General features: G+C 44.5%; 1 protein-coding gene across 1 annotated transcript; it reads right to left on the minus strand.

Annotated features, from left to right (window-relative positions):
• Positions 1 to 1,883: 1,883 nt before the first annotated feature.
• On the minus strand, positions 1,884 to 14,868 carry LOC109875277 (vang-like protein 2). Its single transcript, XM_020467564.2, has 8 exons — positions 14,289 to 14,868; positions 9,453 to 9,830; positions 9,099 to 9,222; positions 8,231 to 8,838; positions 7,897 to 8,030; positions 4,937 to 5,072; positions 4,195 to 4,441; positions 1,884 to 3,960 (listed from the first exon to the last, which is right to left on the minus strand). Exons 2-8 carry the CDS (start codon positions 9,521 to 9,523, stop codon positions 3,700 to 3,702), a joined length of 1,581 nt encoding a protein of 526 aa, XP_020323153.1. The 5' UTR covers positions 9,524 to 9,830; positions 14,289 to 14,868; the 3' UTR covers positions 1,884 to 3,699.
• Positions 14,869 to 15,571: the final 703 nt, after the last annotated feature.

A 15,571-nucleotide genomic window follows, 5' to 3' on the forward strand; every position in this document is an offset into this window, starting at 1 on the left:
GGAAACACAAACATGTACACATTTATGATGCATACATTATTACACTGTGCCTGGATACCTCATTATGTACCATACTGTAATTCAAAAGAATGGATACTGTGTAAGGCTACTTGTTAGTGTGACAAACTTTCTTTAAAGTTGTGATGTAAATATAAAATAATATGGTGGTCTGAAACATAAACTTCAACATAGTATGATATACGTACATACACATGGCTAAATAAGAAGTTACTTTTCAGGGTGTTGACATGGTGTTGCATGTTGTCACTAAAGCCTTGTTCACACTTCAGGCCTTAATGCTCAAATCAGTTTTGTTTTTCAAATTTGTTTAGGAATATTGACTGTCCAAACAGCAAGTTACAAGTAACCAAACCGGATTTGTGCATGTTCAGACAGCAGTCATTCGCTGACATGGCTACGCTATTTGTTGTAGTAGTGACAGGCGTGTGCACAGTGGTGTAGGCTGATTGGTGGTGGTGCTCCTGCTTCCTATCACACATAAGTTATGTAGCAAGCTAAGGTGACAACAATGCCTGCCTTGGACGTTTCCCAGTTGATTTGAATGTTCAAAATCATAGTGTAAGAACCCTTTAAAAGCCTCAAAGGATATGATCCAACTTTCTAAATGAGTTTCCCTAGCCACAGCAGTCAACTAGCTAGGTAGCTTTTTTGCTTTCTAGCACATTCACTACTTTGTAAACAATTATCTAGTAACCTACCACATGTTCTTGTCAACAAAGTAATTAGCAAGCAACAAGATATGCCAAATAACATTCTAAAAATCACTTGAGGGCAAATAAATCAGATTTGACCGTTCAGACACAAGTCGCATGGCCAGGTATCAATCAAATGTATTTATAAACCCTCAGCTGATGTCACAAAGTGCTATACAGAAACCCAGCCTAAAACCCCAAACAGCAAGCAATGCAAATGTAGAAGCACAGTGGCTAGGAAAAACTCCCTATAAAGGCAGGAACCTAGGAAGAAACCTAGAGAGGAACCAGGCTATGAGGGGTGGCCAGCCCTCTTCTGGCTGTGCTGGGTGGAGATTGTAACAGTACATGGCCAAGATGTTCAAATGTTCATAGATGACCAGCAGGGTCAAATAATAATTACAGTGGTTGGTCAGCACCTCAGGAGAAAATGTCAGTTGGCTTTTCATAGCCGAGCATTCAGAGTTCAAGAAAGCAGGTGCGGTAGAGAGAGTCAAAAACAGCAGGTCCAGGACAAGGTAGCACATCCGGTGAACAGGTCAAGGTTCCATAGCCGCAGGCAGTTCAGTTGAAACTGTATCAGATTTGTGTCTTGAAATGTCCTATTCCATGTTCTTTTTGACTGTTCAGACCGCAGGAAATTTAACAGATTCGAATCAGAAATGCCAAATAATAGGATGAGTCACTTCAAACTTCCAATGTGCAGTTTGAAGTAGCTTTAGCTTAAGAGCTATATTGAATTGAATAATGGGGTACTATGCACACACAAAAAATACAATGGAACTGATCAGGGAAAAAAAATGTAGGTAAGAAAGGGAAGTTTAAACTCAATCTGAATTCTTTTTTATCCTTCTCTGAATTATGAAGGAGCCCTGAGATCAGGGATTAGATATACTGTAGATTGTTCCTTGTTTAAAGACCTCACATATTCCATTAAGTCTTTAATCATCTTCTAATCAGTAGGCTTACCATACTCTTTTTGCTAACAGGGCGGGATAATGATAACCTCTTACAACCATCTGGAACTCTCCCAAGATTACATTCTGTTCCACTACACAGATTTTAGCAGTAATCAGTCTAGTAATATGAGGCTAGGAAAATGACAGACAGGGCTTCACACAATCACAACTCGGTGTGTGTGAGAAAAAGGAGTGAGAGAGAGAACAGGTGCACAGGAAAATGGTTTAATAATGTCAAAAACATCTAGCACACTATACAAGCTACTATTATTAATAAAATAAACAATGCAAGTCAAATGTACACGTGTACAAGCTGTCCTCTTTTCCAAAATAAATGTTAAATTTTTATTGAATTATAACTTAGGCATCTTTAAAAAAAAAAGAAACAAATAAGCTCATCATATAAAATGTACCTAAACCCTAAATTCTAGAATCCATAAAAAACTGGAACAACCATTTGCGTTCTGTCATCCAGATGTTCTCGTCAGTTATGTCAACTAGTTCTGAACTTTGTTTCATTGGTTGTTCTCACAGAAATGAAGGGCATTTCTGCTTGAATTAAAATGACTGGCAGTCATAGTGGCTCAGTTGTCCAAAAGAAGGTAGACAACAGTTTGGAGCAGTTCAAGTCTCAACACCAGGCTGCCAGTTACAGTATGTCTTGGCTAGAACCGAGAAGTTTAGTGGTCAGAGAAGTGGTTCCTTGCCAGAGATGACCGGAAAGCGTTTCGTAGTTCACACATGGGTAAGGCTGTTGGATACCGCAATCATACTGTGCTCGTTTTAATATGTGGCACAATCTGGTGATTTGCTACAACTGTAGAGGACTTGCAGTGAGGATACAATCACATGTTCCTGGTCAGAGGGAGATGGAGGACAGTGGACACAGGGTAAAGGCAAGAGGAGACCGTTCAAAAAAGCGTAATTGAACTACAGGTTATTCAGGACAGTCTGTCTGAGAAAGCTGTCCCAAGGCAGGGATGTATTCTCAGATTTCCTCATTCAATGTTACCAAAATCATGATAACGTGTGTAAAAAGGCAAGCATAAAATGAAATGAGAGCCACATATACACAGAATATATGACTCCTTACAACATACAGTATCAGGTACAACAAGCTCAGGAATGTAGTTCCTTCCCAAACAGATGAAGACAGTTGGCCTACAGGCAATAAGAAAAACCTTAACTCAATACGTATACATTCAGTAATAAAAAAAAGTCACACCCTATATAAAACAGGCCTAGCCATCACTTCAAACATAACACACTGGCAATGAGTAGAAGCAGTATACCAACTTTGCAGTCAGCTGACTTATATTTGAGTCATTTAGCAGACACTCTTATCCAGAGTGACTTACAGGAGCAGTTATGGTAAAGTGCCTTGCTCAAGGGCACAGATTTCCCAGCTGGTCGGCTCGGGATTCGAACCAGCAACCTTTTGGTTACTGGCCCAACGCTTTTAACCGTCAGCCTGCCTGCCACCTTTGAGAGCTGTACTCTGATTGGTCATTTCGTAAGACATGACAGAGCCCCTCTAACGGGGTCATGGCTAGAAGGGATCCAGCTTTTTTCAAATTAACGTTAGGTTGACTTTTCGTAGCAGGTTAGGAGAATTAACGTACCAGGTTAAGATAATTAACCTGGGTTAGCTTAAGGGTTAGCTAAAATGCAACTTTTGATGTTAATTTGACAAAAGCTGTATCCATTCTAGCCATGACCCTCTGGCAGTCAGATAGTGATCTTTATGTGAAGAGTTTACTACACAGTGATGTAGTCCAGTGGTTGCAGTCAAAGTAGCAAAAATTGCTGTTATTCATGAGAATAAATGTAAATAAATGCTCCCTTTGGAAAAACAAGGGAATTTGACAGTGTATCATAAAGACATGGTCAAGGCATCCATCTTCTTTCTATGGAAGATTGTAGCTTCATCACATTCTGTTAACATCCATGACAATGGTTCAATAGGAGATTACATGATCTAGCACCCTGCGTATCCCAATAGGATGAGGGGCCTCCACTGACCCCCTCTACACAGAGGTCTCCGACTGTAGCCTCATCACAAACTTGTGGCTCTTGGGGTCGATAAACTCCTCACCAATACGCAGGAAGGGGAGGGGCTGCACCGTGACGACCAGAGAAAAGTCAATGCGGCGCAGGGAGAAGACCAGACCATGACGCAGGGCAGAGGTCACCGGCTCCTCGCTCACTAGAGTCCAATGGCGCCCCCTGCCATTCTCGCGCTGGTACTGCAAGGTAGGGCCCGGGCTGAGGTAACGCTCTAGGAAAGCCTGAAAAGACAAAAATACAGCCTTTCAAAATCAACCTTAGTGAGGAAGACCTGTGAATGGGTACAGAGTAGATGAGTAGTTAAACACAAGTGACTGTTTGAATTGTAGATCTGATCAAATGCATGCTATTTATCCCAAAAGCTGTAACATTATACCCAGGAAGTGACACAATGTATCCCTTCTCTTTGCAGGTTATACATTATAGACAAGTGAACGTGATACGTTGTTTCTCACCTTGGGGGTCATGTTGTGAGTGATACAGAACTGCAGGTGTGTGAGGATGCTCTCCATGCTGTGGTAGGGCTGCTGGCGCGTGGTCCTCAGGTACTTCTGCATGGCCCGGGCCATGGGGGCGAAGATGGCCTGAGCCGCCTCCCGGGGGTCCATCACCTCACGGGGGTGTTTGGGGGACGATGCTGCGGGGTCATCATCCTGGAGACGCTTGATGTGGGTGAAGGCCTCTTCCACTGCCACTACCAGCCTGGACAACACAACAATCATCATTATGATCACCATCATCATGCTCCCGAGTGGTGCAGCGGTCTAAGGCACTGTATCTCAGTGCAAGAGCCATCACTGCAGTCCCTGGTTCAAATCCAGGCTGCATCACACCTGCCCGTGATTGGGAATCCCGTAGGGCGGCGCACAATTGGCCCAGTGTCATCCGAGTTTGGCCGGGGTAGGCCGTCATTGTAAATAATACTTTTTTCTTAACGGACTTGCCTAGTTAAATAAAGGTTCAATATTTTATTATTATTTTTATTTATTTTTAAATCATGATACAGGAGGGCTTAATGGATAGTGTCATCAGTCATCATTACTGTGCCTGAAATACACTATGAAAGGGACTGGTCATTCTCTAGCAACGTTCATAACAAAATTCACTGAACACAAACATTAACAGGGTTTGTCCCTCTGTAATCACTTTCAAGTATATTATAGAAATGTATCGGAAACAGGATGTTGTCCGCCTTACCTGGCCTTCCGCTTGCGGCACCTGCGGTCCAGCTCGGCCTCCTCGTAGTAATACTCACTGTGAGAGTTGTCTCTCCTGCGGGCTGCAGCAGCAATCATGGCCCTGGACTGACTGTTGGTGTTATTGGTGCTGTTCTCTGTGGATCAAGACATATACATTGGGGCAAAAAAGTATTTAGTCAGCCACCAATTGTGCAAGTTCTCCCACTTAAAAAGATGAGAGGCCTGTAATTTTCATCATAGGTACACTTCAACTATGACAGACAAAATCAGAAAAACAAATCCAGAAAATCAGATTTTTTATGAATTTATTTGCAAATTATGGTGGAAAATAAGTATTTGGTCAATAACAAAAGTTTCTCAATACTTTGTTATATACCCTTTGTTGGCAATGAGAGGTCAAACGTTTTCTGTAAGTCTTCACAAGGTTTTCACACACTGTTGCTGGTATTTTGGCCCATTCCTCCATGCAGATCTTCACTAGAGCAGTGATGTTTTGGTGCTGTTGCTGGGCAACACGGACTTTCAACTCCCTCCAAATATTTTCTATGGGGTTGAGATCTGGAGACTGGCTACACTCCAGGACCTTGAAATGCTTCTTACGAAGCCACTCCTTCGTTGCCCGGGCGGTGCGTTTGGGATCATTGTCATGCTGAAAGACCCAACCACGTTTCATCTTCAATGCGGCCCTCGGCCCTGTCTCAGGATGGTAAGTTGGTGGTTGAAGATATCCCTCTAGTGGTGTGGGGGCTGTGCTTTGGCAAAGTGGGTGGGGTTATATCCTTCCTGTTTGGCCCTGTCCGGGGGTGTCCTCGGATGGGTCCACAGTGTCTCCTGACCCCTCCTGTCTCAGCCTCCAGTATTTATGCTGCAGTAGTTTATGTGTCGGGGGGCTAGGGTCAGTGTGTAATATCTGGAGTACTTCTCCTGTCCTATTCAGTGTCCTATGTGAATCTAAGTGTGCGTTCTCTAATTCTCTCCTTCTCTCTCTCGGAGGACCTGAGCCCTAGGACCATGCCCCAGGATTACCTGACATGATGACTCCTTGCTGTACCCAGTCCACCTGGCCGTGCTGCTGCTCCAGTTTCAACTGTTCTGCCTTCTTATTATTCGAACATGCTGATCATTTATGAACATTTGAACATCTTGGCCATGTTCTGTTTTAATCTCCACCCGCACAGCCAGAAGAGGACTGTCCACCCCACATAGCCTGGTTCCTCTCTAGGTTTCTTCCTAGGTTTTGGCCTTTCTAGGGAGTTTTTCCTAGCCACCATGCTTCTACACCTGCATTGCTTGCTGTTTGGGGTTTTAGGCTGGGTTTCTGTACAGCACTTTGAGATATCAGCTGATGTACGAAGGGCTATATAAATACATTTGATTTGATTTGAATGCCCTTGCTGATGGAAGGAGGTTTTCACTCAAAATCTCACGATACATAGCCCCATTCATTCTTTCCTTTATACGGATCAGTCGTCCTGGTCCCTTTGCAGAAAAACAGCCCCAAATCATAATGTTTCCACCCCCATGCTTCACAGTAGGTATGGTGTTCTTTGGATGCAACTCAGCATTATTTGTCCTCCAAACACGACGAGTTGAGTTTTTACCAAAAAGTAATATTTTGGTTTCATCTGACCATATGACATTCTCCCAATCTTCTTCTGGGTCATCCAAATGCTCTCTAGCAAACTTTAGATGGGCCTGGACATGTACTGGCTTACGCAGGGGGACACGTCTGGCACTGCAGGATTTGAGTCCCTGGCGGCGTAGTGTGTTACTGATGGTAGGCTTTGTTACTTTGGTCCCAGCTCTGTGCAGGTCATTCACCAGGTCCCCCCGTGTGGTTCTGGGATTTTTGCTCACCGTTCTTGTGATCATTTTGACCCCACGGGGTGAGATCTTGCGTGGAGCCCCAGATCGAGGGAGATTATCAGTGGTCTTGTATGTCTTCCATTTCCTAATAATTGCTCCCACAGTTGATTTCTTCAAACCAAGCTGCTTACCTATTGCAGATGTAGTCTTCCCAGCCTGGTGCAGGTCTACAATTTTGTTTCTGGTGTCCTTTGACAGCTCTTTGGTCTTGGCCATAGTGGAGTTTGGAGTGTGACTGTTTGAGGTTGTGGACAGGTGTCTTTTATACTGATAACAAGTTCAAACAGGTGCCATTAATACAGGTAACGAGTGGAGGACAGAGGAGCCTCTTAAAGAAGAAGTTACAGGTCTGTGAGAGCCAGAAATCTTGCTTGTTTGTAGGTGACCAAATACTTATTTTCCACCATAATTTGCAAATAAATTCATAAAAAATCCTACAATGTGATTTTCTCCCTCATTTTGTATGTCATAGTTGAAGTGTAACTATGATGAAAATTACAGGCCTCTAATCTTTTTAAGTGGGAGAATTTGCACAATTGGTGGCTGACAGTACTTTTTTGCCCCACTGTATATCAGTCAGTGGATGGATGGATGAATGGAGTGAGGTTGGGGTTGGTTAGTTGGTGGATGAATGGAGTGAGGTTGGGGTTGGTTAGTTGGTGGATGAATGGAGTGAGGTAGGGGTTGGTTAGTTGGTGGATGAATGGAGTGAGGTAGGGGTTGGTTAGTTGGTGGATGAATGGAGTGAGGTTGGGGTTGGTTAGTTGGTGGATGAATGGAGTGAGGTTGGGGTTGGTTGGTTAGTTGGTGGATGAATGGAGTGAGGTTGGGGTTGGTTGGTTAGTTGGTGGATGAATGGAGTGAGGTTGGGGTTGGTTAGTTGGTGGATGAATGGAGTGAGGTTGGGGTTGGTTAGTTGGTGGATGAATGGAGTGAGGTTGGGGTTGGTTAGTTGGTGGATGAATGGAGTGAGGTTGGGGTTGGTTAGTTGGTGGATGAATGGAGTGAGGTAGGGTAGTTGGTTAGTTGGTGGATGAATGGATGGATAGAGGGATGAGGTAGAGAAAGTAAGTAGTATACAGTGCTATTTACCATCCAGAGAGTAGATTTTGAATCCAGACATCTTCTTGGAGAGGATAGACTTGGGCAGGTTGAGCAGGGCAGGGTTGTAGACAGGGAAGTCCCTGTAGTACTGATCCAGAACCCACACTGCTGCCCTCTGGACACTGGAACACACAGACACCATCAGCATCACATTGAGCATGCAGAAACAGCTATAATGTACATACTTGCCCTGTGTAAAACCATGACAGGATGGACCATCATCATTGTGAGATCCATCGTCATCATAATCTTTATCATTGTGTTAGTAATGATTATCCTCATCCTGACACACTACAGTCACACACAGACAGCACAGACTGACCTGAGGTGTCCCACGTTGTAGAAGCGGCTAGCCCCGTCTGTGGTGCGCACCACCTTGAGGCAGAAGGCAGGCTGCAGGTGTCTGACCTCCAGTAGCACCAGGGCCAGGTACTGGATGAAGAGCAGCGCGTCCACCAGCGACGCCGCATACTCCACGATGCCTCTATAGTCCCTTTCCCGGGGCTCCAGCACACGCACGCCGTAGAACAGCCAGTAGGACGCCACAAACAGGAACACCAGCACCATGAGCAGGCAGCGGAAGACGAAGAAGCGGGGCAGGGTGGCGCGCGGAGGGCGCAGGAACAGCGCCCAGGAGGAGATGAGGAGCACCAGGAGCTTGAAGGCCAGAGAGACGTATAGACCCTCGCAGGGCGTGCCGCAGGGCTCCAGGGCCTCACGCCACAGCAGCTGGGGAAGGACCAGGAAGGCCAGGGGGGTGAACAGGGCGAACAGGCCCAGGCAGCCGCCCAGCACAGGCCCCAGGAAGCGCTTGCATTCCAGAGGAGACGATTCCTCCAGCTCCTTGGAGACGCGTGTCAGGTCCTCGTTGGAAACGCTGTGTTCTGATGTGCCTGTGACCACAGTGGTGGTCTCACCCCAGTTGTCATCCTACAGAGAGGAACAGAGACAGGAGATCATGTAAACGTACAGGAGAGATTGGAAAGGGGGCTTTAAAGAGATATGAGAGGATAGAGATGTTGAGATTTGGATGGGTAGGGAAGACGACTGGGGCCTTGAGGTTTTTCTGACCACATAACCTGATCTGAGTTTTTCCTGCTTAGGTCACATGGTCAGGAAAACCTCTGGCCCTATTATGAGATAAGGATTTTGAGATGTAGAGGGGTTGGAGAGGAGGTTGTGATTCTGACCCGGTCATCTCCGCGGGTGGATTCTGCATCTAGCAGTGGCTCCCCAGGGGCATGGACGGTCACAGACTTGTCTCCACGGCTGCTGCCATCTCTGCTCTTGGAACGATGCCTGTCCCTCCGATCCCTGGAGCACAGAAACAGGACAACCACACAGTTATGTCAGCGTGTTAAGCCCATGTCATTGTGTGACCGAAGCCTGGGGGTACATGTGTGATCCGTGCGTGTGGTTGCTCATCAATGTGCCCATTGACTATTTGATCGATGTGTATTACACACATGCCTTTGATCTCAGTGTTTACAGTGTGCGTGCACGCTTGGGTGTTTTTGGGGCATTTGTGACCACCCTTCTGGTACCTGTGCTTGCGGGAGCTGCGGGAGTGGGACGACTTGTAGGAGTAGCCCGAGTACTGCGACTCGTTGTCCATGTCGCGGGTCGGTGGGCAGGGTTTGTGGGCCCTTCCTCCCCCCGTGGCTTGTTCCCTGGCTCCGCCCAGCTGGCTCTTGCGCTCAGAGATGGACTTGGTGGACAGGGCCAGAGGCAGCTTCAGCAGGTCAACCTTACTCCTGAAGGAATCTATTTTGGAGGCCGGAGGACAGGGAGAGGTAGAAGAGCCCACCAGATAGAGGGAATCAGGGAAACGATGGAAGGAGAAGAAAAGCTAGACTAGACAGGGGGGGTAAAAAGATATGATGGTTGGGAGTATAGGAGGCGGGTGTTGAAGTGGACAGGTCCTGAAATAGAGGAGAAAAGGGGTAGAATTAGTGACAAAAACCAACTCCTATCCCTAAGCTGTGGTGTTTAAAACCAACCAGTTTTTTGGTATTTGACCCCAACTGTCTGTGCAACTCAAGACGACGTTAGCCAATTGAGCTAAAATATGTTAGCTCTAGGGGTAAAGATAAGCCTTCAGATCTCAGGGAAGGTTGGTCCTCACGTGAGCGTAGTTCTACAGGCCATAAGACTGCAGTGAGATGAGGTTCTGGAAAGCCTACAGATCCGATACAATGGCAGCCACATTGGATTACTGTGTTTTCACAAACTTATTTGACCTCTCCCTCTTTCCCCATCTCACATTCCCTCTTGGTCTCCCTTGGTCCCCTGGGTAACAGGGCCTCTCCGCTGCCATGGTGATGAAAGAGGGTGTTCAGCTGGAGGGGATTTGAGGTTGACAGTTTCCATGGGAACCTGACCTTACCCCACCCTCTCGTACCCTGGGGAAAATGCCAAATAAATACAAGTGTTTGTGTGACTGTCTTGTCACATGCTTAATTGATATGGGCACTATGTTAATTGTATGGGCTAACCATGTTAATTGGAGAGCTTGATGTTAATTGGAGAGCTTGATTTGTCACATGTGGGGCGATAGTAAGTCATAGCCTTGCAAGGCATTCAATTAAACAACTCCACCAAAATACCATTATATTCTCAAGTTCCCTCCTTCCATAAAAAATGTAAAAGTATGCGTGTGTCTGCTTGCACAAGTTGACATAAACCTCGTCTTAGTAGAGTGCCCCACCGTTTATGCTAATAAACACAGCCTTTGTACACACCAATAAAAACATATGAGCCCCAGAGCATGTGCTGAACTTCAGCTACCATCGCATGCTGAAAAGAAACAATCTATTAATCAGTCTCTATGGAGGTGCTGTGTAAAGGATGTGGGGAAAAATGTATGCTTAATGTATATGAAATTCGAGACAAGGTAGGCTATGCTACAAGGTAGGCTACGCTATGCTACATAGTGAGGAGCAGGGAGAAGACATGCTCATCCCAGCTTGCTGTTAGTATTCCCGTGATCTGGACTTGATCCCCCAAGGACAGACCAGGCTGTCTGCTTGATACTGGGGATATGATGAACATCTGATCCATCAAGGTGTGGTCTGCTGGAGAGATGTATAGGCCTAGATAGAGTTTCCTTTCCCTATTCAACCCTGTGTGTCTTGTGACCCAGTTAATTAACTGTGCGGGTGGTGGTGGTGACTCCTCACGTGACTAACGCCAACCTCACTCAACCACATCATCATGTCATAAAGGCTAACCAGAGCCACGTAATTAGAGAGTTGGGCCATTGAGGTTTCTGCATTATGATGCATTAACATGACACTCCAACATTCTGTGGCAGCCATGTTAGCGCCTTGTTAACATAACATGTGGAATATTTAAATAATGGTATAACTGAATGTCTAGAATTACAACAATATTAAAAAATATTAAAAAATGGCCCAACTCTCTAAATACTCGGCTCTGAGGCCAACCATACCGTAGCAATCTAAACAAACATAGAAAGCTGTCAGATTCACCTGCCTGTGCTTGTAGAAAATCCATACACAAGCAAGCCCAGTAACAAATCAACCCAATTCACTTTTAGCAGCCTAATCTGGCCCTGTAGTCATATTATATATAGATATATACACACATTTTTTAATTGTATTATTTTCCTCCCAATTTCAATTACAATCTTGTCTCAACGCTGCAACTCTCCAAGGGACTCGCTCGGGAGAGGCGAAGGTCTAGTCATGCGACCTCTGAAACATGACTCGCCAAACCGTGGTACTAACACCCGCCCACTAAACCTGGAAGCCAGCTGCACGCAGGCGCCCGGCCCGCCACAAGGAGTCGCTAGAGCGTGATGAGCCAAGTAAAGCCCCCCCAGACAAACCCTCCCCTAACCCGGACGATGCTGGGCCAATTGTGCGACACCCTATTGGACTCCCGGTCGAGGCCGGTTGTGACACAGCCCGGGATCTAACCCGGGTCTGTAGTGACGCCTCAAGAACCGCGATGCAGTGCCTTAGACAGCTGCACCACTCGGGAGGCCCCTATTTATTTATTTTAATAGGTAGTCCCATTGAACCTTAGTCTCTTAAAATATTAATTTTATATTTAAACTTTATTTTAAAAAGATGATGATCCAGTCAGAAAAGGGCTTTCCTGACAGTGTATTACTACTATGCACGTCTCATTGCTTCATAGTGAGTATCATAGATGCCTTGCCTTCTCTGAGTACATCTCTCTCTTCACATGATCCTACACCATTACCTAGACTACCAAAACAGCACACATGCCTGACAAATGACACCACCATCTCCTTCCGCTCTCACAAAGCTTAATCTTTTAATGGCGCTTGGTGAATATAAGCAGGGGAGGTGATATACACCTAACTACATGCCCACACAGAGAGACCCTTCAAAACCATTTGTATTAAATCAAATCCAAACTTTCACCAACTGCTTGAGGGAGTGGCAAAGTCCAAACAGAAACAATGATCATAGTGACAAAGAGGTATGTTACTTCATGTCAGAGTAATGATCATAGTGTCAAAGAGGTATATTACTTAATGTCAGAGTAATGATCAGTGTCAAAGAGGTATGTTACTTCATGTCAGAGTAATGATCATAGTGTCAAAGAGGTATATTACTTCATGTCAGAGTAATGATCATAGTGTCAAAGAGGTACATTACTTAATGTCAGAGTAATGATCATAGTGTCAAAGAGGTATGTTACTTCATGTCAGAGTAATGATCATAGTGTCAAAGAGGTATGTTACTTCATGTCAGAGTAATGATCATAGTGTCAAAGAGGTATGTTACTTCATGTCAGAGTAATGATCATAGTGTCAAAGAGGTATGTTACTTCATGTCAGAGTAATATGAAGGAAAAAATGGCAACTGTGAAAATAAATGAAATAAAACGAAATAAACAAAGCCCAGCACCAGTGGTGTAGAGAGAGTGTATGAGAGAGGGCCACACACACACCATTTCAAACCCCACCCACCTACTGCTAGCTGCAAAAACACCAGAAAACCAACTGGAAAACAGACAACTGTGCACTCTCAACCTTTGTGCCCAATCTACCCATGGGATATGAAGTGGAGCTGGTGTGTGTAGAATACAATGTGGAAGATGGGGTGTGGCCAAATCAATAGATTATAGACTGGACAGTGCAGTCTTGTTACGAGTGATACAAGAGGGGCAAGACAATTTACCAAACACAAACTGTGCTGTGCCCATAAGACATATTCAAGCCCATGCATGGGTTAGAGGTTACCACTGTCCCAAGTCTTGCCTCTGTCACCATTGACTTCGCCTCATCTATAGGCCTATGACTTGTTGGCCTGTTTATTTTGAGAGCCACGGCAGCTGGGACAATAGCCTGGGCATTGGGAACTCTACAGTAGCCCAAGCAAAAGCTAGTGGCCAATTACTACATGATAAAGGTAGGCATAAAATTCACAAAATAATAATATTGTAGCCAGCTGTTATTTTGTTTATATATTTTGGATGATTGCAGTGGCAAAGTTGGTTATTTGTTGTACTTTCATTAGCTTCTGATAATTTTACAAGACCATTTTGATTTCATTATGTGTAACACAAAAGTTAACATTAACCTAACATAACTTTCAACTGAAAACATTGTAATTGTGTACATTTTAGTAATTTAGCAGACACTCTGACTTACAGGAGCAAATAGGGTTAAGAGCTTTACTTAGGGCACATATAGATTATGTTCACCTAATGTGTTCGGGGATTCGAACCAGCGACCTTTCGGTAACCGGTCCAACGCTCTTAACCACTAGGCTACTTGCTGCCCAGTTTTTGTAGTTTACTTTGATCGGAAAGTAAAACAAGCACCAGCATTTGAGCTGCTGCAGTAGTCTACATACATACTGTTTCACTTTAATTTCTAGACTGCAGAATACATTACATGCCTAGCTAGTCCTTTTTACAATGTTACAATCTTGTTACAATGGGGGCAATCCTTGCTACAATGTTGTAACAATGTTACAAACATGTACTTTAACCACCAGCTGAATCAGATACACTGTAGCAAGTTATATTCGTAACATACTGGCATGCATCAGCCTCATTTCATGCCCAGCCTGTTTAGAACAGGGACCAACATGAAGGTCTATTAATAATTAAACATCACAACCACAAAGGACTGAATGAAACAATAACCTGTTACTACATGAGCAATAAACTAGCAAACAAAATATGTTAATCGAAGATTCACCTACGAAAAACAAGTTAAAAATGCTAATTGTATGCAACATCAGCATCGTCCATTATGAGGGTTAGGGCAAACAATGGGGCGAGACTGACATTTCCAGTCGGCGAATCTTTTCACCCTCTTTTCGAAAGGGAAAACCCTGAATGAATGGATCATGCACATTGAAATAAACACCAACCTTCCGCGAAAATTCTCACGAAGCTGGAACCCATGTATCCTCTCCGAGTCTAGTTTCCATGCCGTCGCGATGAGGGTAGGCTACTTCCTCCCAAATTGTTGGGGACTCAGGACTCAGCCCTACGAACCGTCCGATATCTGGTTAGATACCGTAGATACGTGTCCAGGGTGAAAATAACAATAGGCCCGATCAGGGGTCCTCTCTAAACTTCCCTGCAACTGCGGTCTCGAGCGATAACAGACTTATTGTTTCGGAAACATGAGACTCTAGCGCCTATTTATTTTGTCTTCCCCTGTACTTCAATGGTCAATGAGGTCCAAACATTGTTCTCTATACCTATCCACACTGAAAAACTGCTTAGATGTCTCAAAATATTAATTCAGGTATTTTCTCACGTTCCTCATTTCCCCCCCTCAACAGTAGTACCCTGGGGCCTGCCCCCGATTCATTGCCCCTCCTCCACTCCTTTTTTTTGTGGAACCTCAAGGCTGATGACGTAGCCAATTTCAGACCCCCCATATAACATCCTACTTAGAACTAGTACCAAAACCAGTGATGCCAAAAAAAAAAAAAAAAAAAAAAAAAACAAACTGTGATGCCAACTTAGCAATTTTGTTGCTAGATTTTGCTACTTTTCAGACTACCTTGGCTTTATTCAAACAGCACCTAGCAACAAATTTAGCTACTTTAAAAAATGTATTTGGAACTTTTAGCAACTTTTGAAAAGTGACTCAAATGCTAAAATGCACGCATTTCCCCTCTAAATGACACAAAAACTATTCTCTCGGTCACACAAATTATCAATTTATCAATGAACCTACCAGGTACAACCCCAAATCCTTAAACATGGGCACCCTCATAGATATCATCCTAACTAACTCGCCCTCCAAATACACCTCTGCTGTTTTCAATCAAGATCTCAGCGATCACTGCCTTATTGCCTGCATCCGTAATGGGTCTGCGATCAAACAACCACCCCTCATCACTGTCAAACGCTCCCTAAAACACTTCTGCGAGCAGGCCTTTCTAATCGACCTGGCCGGGGTATCCTGGAATGACATTGACCTCATCCCGTCAGTAGAGGATGCCTGGTTGTTCTTTAAAAGTGCCTATCTCACTATCTTAAACAAGCATGCTCCATTCAAAAAATGTAGAACCAGGAATAGATATAGTCCTTGGTTCACTCCAGACCTGTCTGCCCTTGACCAGCACAAAAACATCCTGTGGTGTTCTGCATTAGCATCGAATAGCCCCCGTGATATGCAACTTTTCAGGGAAGTTAG

This window comes from Oncorhynchus kisutch, linkage group LG30 (assembly GCF_002021735.2).
Source record: "Oncorhynchus kisutch isolate 150728-3 linkage group LG30, Okis_V2, whole genome shotgun sequence".
Lineage (NCBI taxonomy): Eukaryota > Metazoa > Chordata > Actinopteri > Salmoniformes > Salmonidae > Oncorhynchus > Oncorhynchus kisutch.